The sequence below is a fragment of the Anolis sagrei genome, chromosome X, assembly GCF_037176765.1.
Source record: "Anolis sagrei isolate rAnoSag1 chromosome X, rAnoSag1.mat, whole genome shotgun sequence".
Taxonomy (NCBI): domain Eukaryota; kingdom Metazoa; phylum Chordata; class Lepidosauria; order Squamata; family Dactyloidae; genus Anolis; species Anolis sagrei.
This window is the reverse complement of record NC_090034.1, coordinates 31,292,805-31,305,059: the sequence shown is the minus strand read 5'-3', so window position 1 is coordinate 31,305,059 and position 12,255 is coordinate 31,292,805. Positions and strand designations below refer to the sequence as shown.

Here is a 12,255-nt window from a genome sequence, read left to right as displayed (position 1 = left end):
TATCCTTCCTTTGTTAATGGAAGGCACAACTAATGAACTATTGATGTAGTGGAGAAGCTCAAACTGGAATGACTGAGGCCGAGGGGACAGAATCAAAACACACAAACCAAAATGAAATGGTCGGAATAAACAGTGTTTCTGGCCAGGCACCAAAGGAATTGAGAAAGGGATTTACAGGACACGGAGTTGCATCTTGACTCCATCCTGTCTTTCAGAGACTCACCGTTGATAATCCGGGCCACGCGCCACAATCGCAAGAGGATCAGCAACCCGAGGGCTTCAAACTCGTGTTCCCGGAACAGGAGGACAATGTCAAGGACAAAGGAGACAATGACCACAATGGCATCCAGGACTTCAAACTTGTGCTTGAAGAACTCTAGGCGGTAGGCAAAGAGTTTGAAGCTCACTTCCACCAGAAAGAGGGTCAAAATGGAGAGGCTCAGGTAGTGGAAGACCTGGGGGGGTGGAAACAGCGACACCCAGAATCCCCCAGTCAGCCAGAATTCGGAGAGCTGTAGTCCAAACATCTCTCTGCTTTCTGAGATTTTAGCAGGTATCTACAACCACCACATCCTTTTTATTTTTTCCCAACTGGTGTCCTCCAGATGTTTTCAACTACAACTCCCATCAACCCTAATTGACAAGATCAAGGGAGATGACATCCAAAGCAGTCAGAAAAGCAACCGCTTGGGAAAGCCAGCATGAATGAACCCATGAATAGAAGTCTTAGACTGTTTTTCATGTTCTGAATTTCAAATAGCAGAGATTGCCGTTATCATCAGCTACATAGAGATCTTACACTATAGGTATTTATACCTGGCCCATATATGAGAGCAAGAGAGACATTACAAAACCTGTCCACATATGCAGAATAGAAGTCGGCTTCCTTTTAAAAGGAGTGGCTTTTTGCCATGCTGGTGCCCTCCAGCCAGGTTAGGCTACAAGTGCTTCTAAACCCAAACCTACATTCCTCCCACTTTTTTTTAATGGTTACCTTAGGCACAATCTCGCCTTTGTCTGGATGGATGATTTTTAATTCCAAAAGCAGTTCCCCCAGCACCAAGATGGCATCCGCGATAACTAGGCCAACAATCAAGATCTGGAATGAAGAGGGGAGGGGAAAAGAAAACAGGGTTAACCCTAAGTAACAGAATCTTTGCAAACTGCCTCGACCTGACTTGATGCTTAGGACATTTGTCCCTCGCGTTCAGTGTCTCTCCTCTCATCAATAAGCTGTGGTTGAAACTGTTAAAACAGAGAACTAGAGCAAATACCGCAACCTCTCAACACACATTTCCTTCCTTGAGGAACCCACAAAAAGTTTTTTGAGGAGGGAAGATAAAAGCCTAAGGGAGTGAACACATCTCCATCCAGGAAAAAAGTATCCAATGTTGCGACAAGGAATCCTATTTTTTCCATAATCAAACTCAAGGTGATATGAGGAGAAGTTCTTAAGGAGCGTCCTGTTCCATTGAGGAAACAGTAGAGACCTCTGGTTGCTGCCAGCCAGAGGATAGAGCATCCGACTTGATGGACAAATCAGTCTGATTTCTCATAAAGCCAGTGTCTTGTGTTCACAGAGATGCAAGACATTGGTCTGGCCTTGTGCAAACCAAGACAGGAGACCGCACAAAGCAAGAACAAAACCCACTCAGAGAACATATCTCTTGTACCTGAAATTTGTGCGACTGGAACAGCTTCTTCATCACATCCCGGAAGGATGGGGGCCTTGGCGGGGAATCCACCTTGATGGCTGCATCGGGCGCTTTGCCTTCCCCTTCCTCCTCCATCTCTTCTTCCTCCCATTTCTTGTAGTCGTTGTTCCACTGCGCGGGGTCGTCCCCCACCACGGTGAAATGCTTCAGGTACATAGACATGGTGGCAGTAGCGGTGGTGCTCTCACAGGGGCATCCCCCAGTTCAAAAGGAGCTGGAAAAGCTGGTCACCTGTAAAGAGGGGCATTCCTTACTGTAAGGCAAACTCTATTGTTTTCAGCTTAGCTTGCTCAAAGAAACAATGTAAGCGCCATGATGCCACCTGGGCTTTGTAGTTTGGGGAGACACAGTAATCAGAAGACTGAACCTGAGAAATACTATTCTGCAGGGTTGCTGTGAAGATAAAAGAACTTCCTCCTTTATGCTTCAGTGAGCATCTCAGAGGGGGAACATGCACAAAATTTACCACTGCCCACATGCACAAACTGGAACAGAGTCAATGTTGGTCGATCACAACTGAAGCCCTATTGATTCTAGTGGGCTTACCTGAAGCTTGAAAGACTCTGATAGATGGTCCTGACCAAGTTACTTTGAGAACTACAGAAGCCCCCAAGCAGAAGAGTAGCCTTTGTCCAGTTAGCTGAGGAGATCTGGGAGCTGGAGTCCTCTCAAAATAGCCTTGTCCAAGCTCCATCCATGCTCCGTTAGGGAAACTGGTTGTCAATTATGCTATGTAACACAATTTTTGTTCCTGGGTTATAAATGCCATTTCCTAATTTGGTTCTATCATAAAAACATGGAAAAGGTTTATTAAACTGCAAAAACTTTGTTTTTGTGGGACATCTTGCAGCACATTTTCCTCTAGTTTTTCAATGAATATTTCAACCAATTGAACATATGTGTTGTCGAAGGCTTTCATAGCTGGAATCACTGGGTTGCTGTGAGTTTTCTGGGCTGTATGGTCGTGTTCCAGAAGCATTCTCCCTTAATGTTTCGCCTACATCTAAGGCAGGCATCCTCACAACCTCTGATAATTCCAGCCATAGATGTGGGTGAAACGTCAGGAGATAACGCTTCTGGAACATGGCTATACAGCCCAGAAAACTCACAGCAACCCAGCAATTCAACACAATTTGTGGTAGCCACAAAAACGAAGTTTCTGGAGGATAACAACTACTTTCATAGTAAGCACCACACAATTAAACAGGAAATAACACTTTCATACCAGGAACTTTCAGACCAACACTTTCAGACCAACACCCCTAAAAAGAATCTCCATTCTTACCTTTCTTAATCAGTCTTGTCCAGGCAATAGCTGCTGTTGCCCTTTGCTCTGACTAGTGAAGAACAACCCTGTGGAATGGAACAAGAAGAGGACTGATATGTGAGTCGCAAGGGGACTGGTGTTGTTCTGCCAAACGTCTGCTGGCTGTGCAAAAGGAGATGGCAAATGGACCCAAGTTTCCTGTGTCCTCTGTGTTTTTGCATAAGAGATGTCCATGAAGAATGAACGCAACCCCCGCCCCCATATCACTTCCTTCCTGCCTCCCCTCCATAGCCACTCTCGAGCTCTGCAAGGAAAGGGGGAAACTCCGTATTCCTGATTACAGTCAACACGGCGCATGCCAAAGGAAAACGAGCTTTGACGCATTTGTTGTGGGTACGTGCTGCAGGGATGGCTTTGAGGGCAGAGGTGAGGGCTGCTTGGGATCTGATGGGGAAACCATTTGAAACCTTGTGTTTTACGAGCGGGGAGAGGCCCGGGCCTTGCTCGATCTGGCCCAGAGTGCTACCAGATGGTTGCCAAAACGAGTGCTTGTTGGTGCTACTTGAGAGAGAACCTGTTGCAATACAGGATGGTCTGGGCTGGCCGCAGCTGGTCATGGTTGCTTGAAAATCACTTACAAAGCCTTGCTGGAGAAGCAGCCTTTCTTAAGTGTTCACTCAGATAACCATTTGCTTCGAATCCAAGTCCTATGCGGAATAGCTGAGGAAACAGCATGGCCCGGAGAAGAGAAGTCTGAGCAATAGCTGCCATATCACCCAACAATCTTCCCTTCTCCAGGCTACACATATTTGTCTCCTTCAGCATTCCTCACAGGTCTTGGTTTCCAAACCCCTGGAACAGGTATAGAAAAATCCAAGCAGGAGCAGCAGATGCCAAAAGGTCCGTATTCTCCAGATTCAGGATACCAAAAAAATGCAATTACTCTGAAAATGGTTAGCAATATATCAGGCTACACATCCCACCATCCAACCTTGCTGGCTAGGTGCAGTGGGAGCTGGAGTCCAGTACTGACAAGGTACCAGATTGGAAAAAGTTTCATAGAAGTAATAGTTACAATGTGCCTTCAAGTTGACTATGACTTTTTTTGGAGGGAGGGCATGGTCATGGTCATCATCATCATCATTATTTGGCTATTTGCTTAAAAACAACCTGCCAATCTTTTCAATCTTGCACAAGAGGAAAATTACCCAGAGCCTGACAATGTTTCTGACAGGTTGTCTTGACCCTTTTTTGTCGAAGGCTAGAAAGCTTCTGAATAGTCTTTTTAAAACCCCCCTCCTGCTTCCTAATTCTTTGTAACCAAGGTTCTCTCTGGACTTTACAACTTGCCCACGACTTCTGAGTTAAATATTCTCCCCATGCCGTCTTACTGGCCTCACACACAAAAGGAACAATTCAAAAATGACATTTCCAAGGGCAGCCACTTAAATAGCCTCCTTTTGAATTCTGGGCAATTTAGTCATTTCAGAAATAACATTCTCAATGCCTTTTTGAGATGGCAGAATGACACAAAGCATCCAATATCTCAAATGCAGGAAGAAAAAATAATTGGAGGAAAGTTTGGGCAGAAGAGGGAAGACTCTGTTGTATTGCCTACTAGCTTGGGTACCCAGCGTTCCCCGGGTTATTTGAAAAAGTCAGTTTTTTAATTGTACAAAATGCATTAGGTTGTGGATTAACCCCGAGAAACTCCATCAGTACTTAAAGTTTGTTATGTTGGCCAAGTTTGCTCCAGGTGCATCACTGGTGGGGTTCAGTGTGCGCTCTGGCTGTAGGGGAAACTACAACTCCCACTATGGTGAGTCAGTACCCTCAAATCTCTCCAGGAGGTTAAGTTAGTCATGGGGGTTCTGTGTGCCAAGTTTGATCCAGGTCTATCATTGGTGGAGGCCACATTTTCTCTGGTAGTGGGTGAACTACATTGAAACTCCCAGAAAGGAACTCCCAGAAAGGAAGGTCAGTTCCTCCCACTCCTCAGTAATCAAATTTCGGCATATCAGGTATGTGTGTCTAGTTTGGCCAAATCCATCAGTGTCTGGGTTCACAGTGCTCTCTGGATGTAGGTGAACTACAACTCTCCCAAATCAAGGTGAATTTCCCTCAAACCCCTCCAGTATTTTTTTCCGGTCATGGGGGCTCTGTGTGTCAAGTTTGGTCCAGATCCATTGGTGTTTGGATTCACAGTGCTCTCTGGATGTATGTGAACTACAACTCCCCCAAATCAAGGTGAATTTTCCCCAAGGACCTCCAGTATTTTTTGCTGGTTATGGTGGCTCTGTGAGCCAAGTTTGGTCCAATTCCATCTTTGGTGGAGTTCAAAGTGCTCATGAATTGCAGGTGAACTATAAATCCCAGTACTCCAAAATGCCCATGCCAATTCTCCTCAAAACCCACCAGTATTCAAATTTGGGCATATTGGGTATGCATGACAAGTTTGGTCCAGATCCATCCTTGTTTACATTCAAAGTGCACCCTGGATGTAGGTGAACTACAACTCTTATAAATCCCTCCAAAGACCTCCAGTATGTTTTTGTTGCTCATGGGGGTTCTGTGTGCCAAGTTAGTTCAAGGTCCATCACTGGTGGAGTTCAGAGTGCTCTTAGATTGCAGGTGAACTATACATCCCAGGACCTACAACTCCTGGGGTTGGTTGATTGGTTTGTGTTGATCATTAATGCATTGCTGGAGCAGGGGATTTTTCCATCTCATCTGAAACAGGCTGTGGTTCGTCCACTCCTCAAAAAGGCCTCCCTTGACTCCACGGTGCTGAACAACTTCAGACCGATCTCCAACCTCCCTTTTTGGGGTAAGGTGCTGGAGTGGGTGGTTGCCTCCCAGCTCCAGGGCTTTCTAGATGACATCAACTACCTAGATCAGTCACAGTCTGGTTTCAGGCCTGGTCACGGCACCGAGACAGCCTTGGTCGCTTTGGTGGATGGCCTCCGTAGAGAGCTGGACAGGGGGAGTATGACTCTGTTGGTTCTCTTGGACATCTTAGCGGCTTTTGATACCCTCGATCATGGTATCCTTCTGCGTTGTCTCTCTGGGATAGGTCTCAGGGGCACGGTTTTGTCGTGGCTCCGGTCCTTCCTGGAGGGACGAACCCAGATGGTGAAGCTGGGAGATGCCTGCTCGGACCCCTGGCCTTTGACCTGTGGGGTCCCGCAAGGATCTATTCTGTCTCCCATGCTTTTCAACATCTACATGAAACCGCTGGGAGAGGTCATCCGGAGTTTTGGAGTTAGGTGCCATCTCTATGCAGATGACACACAACTCTATTACTCATTTCCACCTAATTCCAAGGAGGCCTCTCGGGTGCTGGATGAGTGCCTGGCCGCTGTGTCTATCTGGATGAGGAAGAACAAGCTGAAGATAAATCCCGACAAGACAGAGGTCCTCCTGGTCGATCGCAAACCGGATCGGGGTATAGGGTGGCAACCTGTGTTGGACGGGGTTACACTCCCCCTGAAGCCACAGGTCCGCAGTTTGGGAGTCCTCTTGGATTCATCGCTTACGCTTGAGGCTCAGGCGTCGGCGGTGTCCGGGAGGGCCTTTGCACAATTGAGACTCGTGCGCCAACTGCGACCGTACCTCGCGAAGACTGATCTGGCCGGGGTGGTCCATGCCTTTGTCACCTCTAGATTGGACTACTGTAATGCGCTCTACGTGGGGCTGCCCTTGAAGACGGCTCGGAAATTCCAACTGGTCCAACGGGCAGCAGCCAGGATGTTAACTGGTGCTCCTTACAGAAAGAGGTCAACCCTCCTGTTCAAGGAGCTCCACTGGCTGCCGTTTATTTTCCGAGCTCAATTTAAGGTGCAGGTGCTTACCTGCAAAGCCCTAAACGGTTTGGGACCATCCTACCTGTGTGACCGCATCTCCGTTTATGAACCCATGCGCTCACTTCGTTCATCCGGAGAGGCCCTGCTCGTGATTCCGCCTGCGTCGCAGGTGCATTTGGTGGGGACGCGAGACAGGGCCTTTTCTGTGGTGGCCCCCCGACTCTGGAACACCCTCCCAAAAGATCTTAGACAGGCCCCTACATTGACAGTCTTTAGAAAGAACTTGAAGACCTGGCTGTTCCGATGTGCCTTTCCAGAATAGGAAACTCCAATAACAAGTCCCAGAAGCACTTAATTAGAATTAAGATTGCTGCACACTGCACACTGCACTTACCCTATAATCCTTACATATCACCTGTCACATTAGGACTTTTAATCCTGTACCCATTACTCTGGCTCGGCCCAATTTTATAGTGTCTTGATATATTGTTTTTTGCTTGTTGTTTAATATTGCTTTAACTGTTTTTAATTTGCTTTAGGTTTTGTATTGTTATGTTGGGTTTTGAGGCCTTGGCCTTTGTAAGCCGCATCGAGTCCTTCGGGAGATGCTAGCGGGGTACAAATAAAGTTAATAATAATAATAATAATAATAATAATAATAATAACTCCTATAAATCAAGGTGAATTCTCCCCAAACCTCTCTAGTATGTTCAGTTGCTGATCAATTCCTCCGTTTCCTCTGTGTCATAGAAAATAACAGGAAAGGGTTAAGGGAGAGGGAGTGGGTGGAATCATGCAAATTCCACACCAATAGAGAGAGTCAGAAACACTGGGATGTCTGTGGTGGAGGAAACACATAAAAACTAGGATGACATTGTCCCCATATTAAAACCCTCACTTGGGTGGTGGGCAGTGTGCTGTTTTTGGAGGACATTGGCAGTGCCCTTGGACATGTTCATGGCACTCTCTATTACCTGCAGTGTCACTGGAGGGAGCGCATTTGGTGTTTCCTGAGTAGTGGGAGCTAGAGCTGTTTGTGGCGGCAGGAGCTTGTCTGAGTAAGTGGACACCCCAGCCACATACACACATACACATTTTCACTTTTATTATGGGTATAGATAGATTGAATAATCTGGCCGTCTGCGGAGGGGATGGGGGGAATACTAACTAATATGCCTCCAGTGTGATTGAAAAGGGAGCATCACAAGGCCTTTCTCTATTACAGAGACATGAACGTCAGCATGAGGGACTCTTCTCCAAGTTAGGCCACTTTCCTTGTGTCTGTCTATTCTTTTATCTGGAAGCCACTTCCTAATTCTTCCCAAAGCCATTAGTGTTCTTTGTTTTCTTTTGATTGGGAAAGGAGCATCATGGGGCTGCTCTCTAACACAGAGACATGAATGTCAATGTTAGGGACTCTTCTCCCAAAGATAGGTCACTTTCCTTTCAAAACAAACTTCAAACATCCAGGTAAACACAAGTAAAAGCCATGATCAAAACCAGTTGCAGCCCTTCTTTGGAAGAATCCAGGAAACATAAGCTTAACAAACAGATCGGTCTGAAGCAATACGGGACTTCTCCTTCCCCAAAACCTGCCTGACAAACAGTGCAGAAAAAAACAGCGAGGCAGTCTCATCATATTGGGCCCCGCTATCTTGCTAAACCTTCATTGGCTAAAGGGCCTTCCATCCAATTTGGTCCAAAGTCTTCTCAGCTCCCAATTTGGCAGGGCTGTTCCCATTCATCCTCTGCTGTCCCAATTTTTCAGCAGCTTTAAAATGATCCCATTTTCCTTCCACTGGTTTGTATGTACATCCTTCCTGCTCAAGTGATACCGGATCTCGGCGCTCGTCCAGACCCGTCAAAACTCTCCCTCTCATCCAGCTTCCTTCTTTCGTTTCTTTTTCAACAATCTCTCCCAGGGTATTATTGCTACAAACTGCTTAACAGTCGAAAGTTCCCTGGGTTGTTGGCTTTGAAAAGTTCCCTTTTCTATATTTAAAAGCCCCTCAAGTCTCCTTTATTTGTGGGCATTTCCCAAATGCAAACATGTGAACTTGGTGACTGTTGTGGTAACTGTTACGTCCCACACAAGCTTCCAGACATGACAAAATACGAGACCGGACTGTCTTTTGGACTGCTCTCCAATTCCCTGTCCAAAGCTCCAGAGATCTGCGTTCTCTAGATACCACATTTCCCCTCTTGTTTCTCTCTCTGTCTTATGAGCATATTGTGAAGGGAAAAAGGGACACAAAGAGGGTGCTCCCCCTGCTCTGCCATATATTTCTACCCAATTTACAGCATATTTGGAAGCACAACTATGTGTTTTTTGAAGGCATGAGCTCATAAAGTCTATTGTTGTCAAAAAAGAGGCCTTTTCTGGAGAGTTTAGGCCGATCTTCAAGTTAGTCCTTTTTCATCCGCCCTACATACCTCTGCCTGAATGTCATAAGCCAGGAAATGATACACAGCCCTTCAAACACAAGCTGCACCGTCATCCTGAACATCCAGATCAAGCCCCACTACATTCCAACTCAGCCCCATTGCATTGGCTCAAGTGTTCCAATTATTATTATTATTAATATTATCATTATTATCATGTTTATTTATACCCTGCATGACTTGAAGAGCATTTCAGACCAATCCCAAAACATATCTAGCCCATTGAACAAGACAATGACACCTGCATTAACTTTCAGATCCTGTGTACTTTTGAGGGCAGGAGGAAAATATCATGGGAAGGGTCCAAATTATTACATTATATAACAGAATTTGGAAAAAAAATCTGTTCCTAGTTGTAAAGTGTTATTTCCTGTTTAATTGTGTGGTCCTTACTTTGAAAGGTATTGCTATACTCCAGAAAATTTGGTTTTGTGGCTGACATTTTTAACCTTTCAATGAGCCATTTTAATCCATTTGTGCCGACTGCAAAAACACCAAGTTTTTGCAGTTTAACAAACTTTTCCCGTCTGGGTTGCTGTGAGTTTTCCGGGCTGTCTGTCTGGCCATGTTCCAGCAGTATTCTCTACTGATGTTTTGCCCACATCTATGACAGGCATCCTCAGAGGTTGTGAGGTCTGTTGGAAGCTAGGCAAGTGCGGTTTATATACCTGTGGAATGATGTCCAGGGTGGGAGAAAGAACTCTTTTCTGTTGGAGGCAAGTGTGAATGTTGTCACGGGCCAGCTGGATTAGCACTGAATGGCCTTGCAGCTTCAAAGCCTGGCTGCTTCTTGCCTGGGGATCCTTAGTTGGGAAGTGTTAGTTGGCCCAAATTGCTTCCTGTCTGGATTTCCCCTGTTTTCTGAGTGTTCTTCTTTATTCGGTGTCCTTATTTTAAAGTTTTTCCCATGTCTATATGATAGAATCAATTAGGAAATGACATTTATAACCCAGGAAGAAAAACTGCTCCATAGTGTTATGGACAGGGTCAGTGCTGTTATAACCCAGGAAGAAAAATCACATTCCATAGTGTTATGGACAGGGTCAATGCTGCTTGACCTCCTCATGGCTGACCGTCTCATAAATTGCTCATTCTGACTCATGCTGATCCTAAAGTGGACCTATCATGGGGTATGCATGGGAAGACTTCTTCCAAAGTGCTTGCCTTTGTCTTTGCCTGAGGCTGAGAGTGTGACCCCAGTGGGCTTCACTGACAAGGGGGCTCCAAACCTTGATCTCCAGCATCCTAGTCTGACCCTGAAAGTACTGCATCACAATGTCTGTGGATGAGTAGCACAAACACAAACGCAGAGCAACCTTTCAGCCTGAGCAACAGTTGCTCAACTCTTGGGCAATAAACCCTCCTTCCTGTTGTGGGGCCACAGCAGAGAGAGCCTTGTGGTGCCCCACACTACCCTCCTTGTCCTCCAACCATCCTTCAGAGATAAGCATCAGGACCTCATTGTTGTGGGTCCTTTTTTTAAAGATCTGCCTTCAAAGAAACCTACGAAGAGGATCTTTGCTCACTTGCATGATGAGCCACTGCATCAACATCAGTATCACAAAGCGATAGCTTTGTTTGCCTACGTTCCCCTCTGCAGGAGTCAACACGGGACACGTTCCTAAGTCACTTTGCGGTAGTCCAACAAAGTAACTTGTTCAAATGCCGCTTTCAGGGAATCACTCCCAAGCCTCTTCCACCTGGCGATGTCCCGTGATTCAAAATGTGCTCCGAGATGTCCTTTCCTGGGCCTGGCGAGCGTGCGATGGCAACAAGAGGAAGGCTTTCTGTACATGCTCAATGGCAATCCAAAGGAGACCAACGTCTGGCAAATCACATTCTCCTCCTCTTCACCTCTCATTTGCCCAAACCTTCCTGGGGAAGGTGGCCGTTCTCATCCACTCGGGATCCTTTCCAACTGGGAGGAGAGTCAGGGCAGAAAAAGATGGACAGGTCCTTTAAGGTAAGCTGGGGCGGGCGGGGGATTCTGGGGGTTCCAGTTATTCCAAACCCTTCTCCCAGACTCATAATTGACGCAAGGCCTTGGGCAGCATCGGGCCTCAATGTGAGGGGATTCTGGGAGTTGCAGTCCCTGAAAAGGAACCGTTTTCCCTGGCAAGCTTAGAGGCTGAATGTGCATTCTAGCTCTGCTGATAGAACAGGCCTGGGCCATCTTGGGCCCTCCCTCCAGGTGTTTTGGACTTCAACTCCCACCATTCCTCACAGCCTCAGGCCCCTTCCTTTTCCCCCTCGGCCGCTTAAGGAAAGGGCCTGAGGCTGTGAGGATGGTGGGAGTTGAAATCCAAAACCTAGAAGGAGGGCCCAAGTTGGCCCAGGCCTATGTTTGAAACATCACTAGCTCAGGAAACCCTTCTTGCCAAAGTGTTGCAAAACCAGATCTTGGCATCCTCCTAAAAAGCCAAAGAATTCCACCCTGAGCAAGTAAGACTTTGGGGGGCGGGGGGTTCCATGGAGAAACTGAAGTCTCTCAACAAGGACTGCTTTGTTCGGATCCCCTCCTTGAAAGGTCTCTCCCCCCACCTCAAAAAAAGGTAAACCAATGGCTGATTGACATCTCTGCTTCAAGATGCCATCGGCCTCCCTCTGGATCTTTCAGGGGGGTGGGAAAGGCTTGAAGGCCTCTGCTTGCAAAACAGGGAGGGCCCACCTTTGGAATCCAGTCCCCCCTCCCCACAAAATAATCGCTTCCAAAAGCAGAAACCCCGCCCCTTCCCCTGCAGGGAGAGCCCCAAAAAGCGGGCAGAGGTTTAGTACAAGAGGAGGAGGAAGGGAGGGAGGAAGGAAGGAAGGAAGGAAGCAGCCCCCAGGCCCCTCCTTCCCTAACTCTCCTCGCCCTGCCTCACCCTGGGTTCCCAAGAGATCATCTGTTGCCTCCCTCCCACCAGAAAAAAGGGGAGAAGGGGGTCTCCCTCCTCACCTGTCCGGTGGCTGGGGCTCCAGGCAGCAAAGGAGGCGGGGTGAGGCCAGCACGCCCACGGAGCCCCTCCTTTCTTGCCTCGGAGGGGAA

General features: G+C 47.0%; 1 protein-coding gene across 2 annotated transcripts in view; it reads right to left on the bottom strand.

Annotated features, from left to right (window-relative positions):
- The window catches only part of HVCN1 (hydrogen voltage gated channel 1), a 13,308-nt gene extending 1,053 nt beyond the window's left edge, over positions 1–12,255 (bottom strand). Inside the window, exons 1-5 of one of the 2 annotated variants that reach the window (XM_060786021.2) lie at positions 12,166–12,255; positions 3,001–3,068; positions 1,674–1,946; positions 995–1,099; positions 224–455 (exon numbers count right to left, since the gene is read on the bottom strand). In XM_060786021.2, the coding sequence (XP_060642004.2) occupies positions 224–455; positions 995–1,099; positions 1,674–1,877 (541 nt within the window). In that variant the 5' untranslated portion in view covers positions 1,878–1,946; positions 3,001–3,068; positions 12,166–12,255. The remainder of the gene's footprint in view (positions 1–223; positions 456–994; positions 1,100–1,673; positions 1,947–3,000; positions 3,069–12,165) is intronic. The other variant, XM_060786022.2, reaches the window with a different exon arrangement.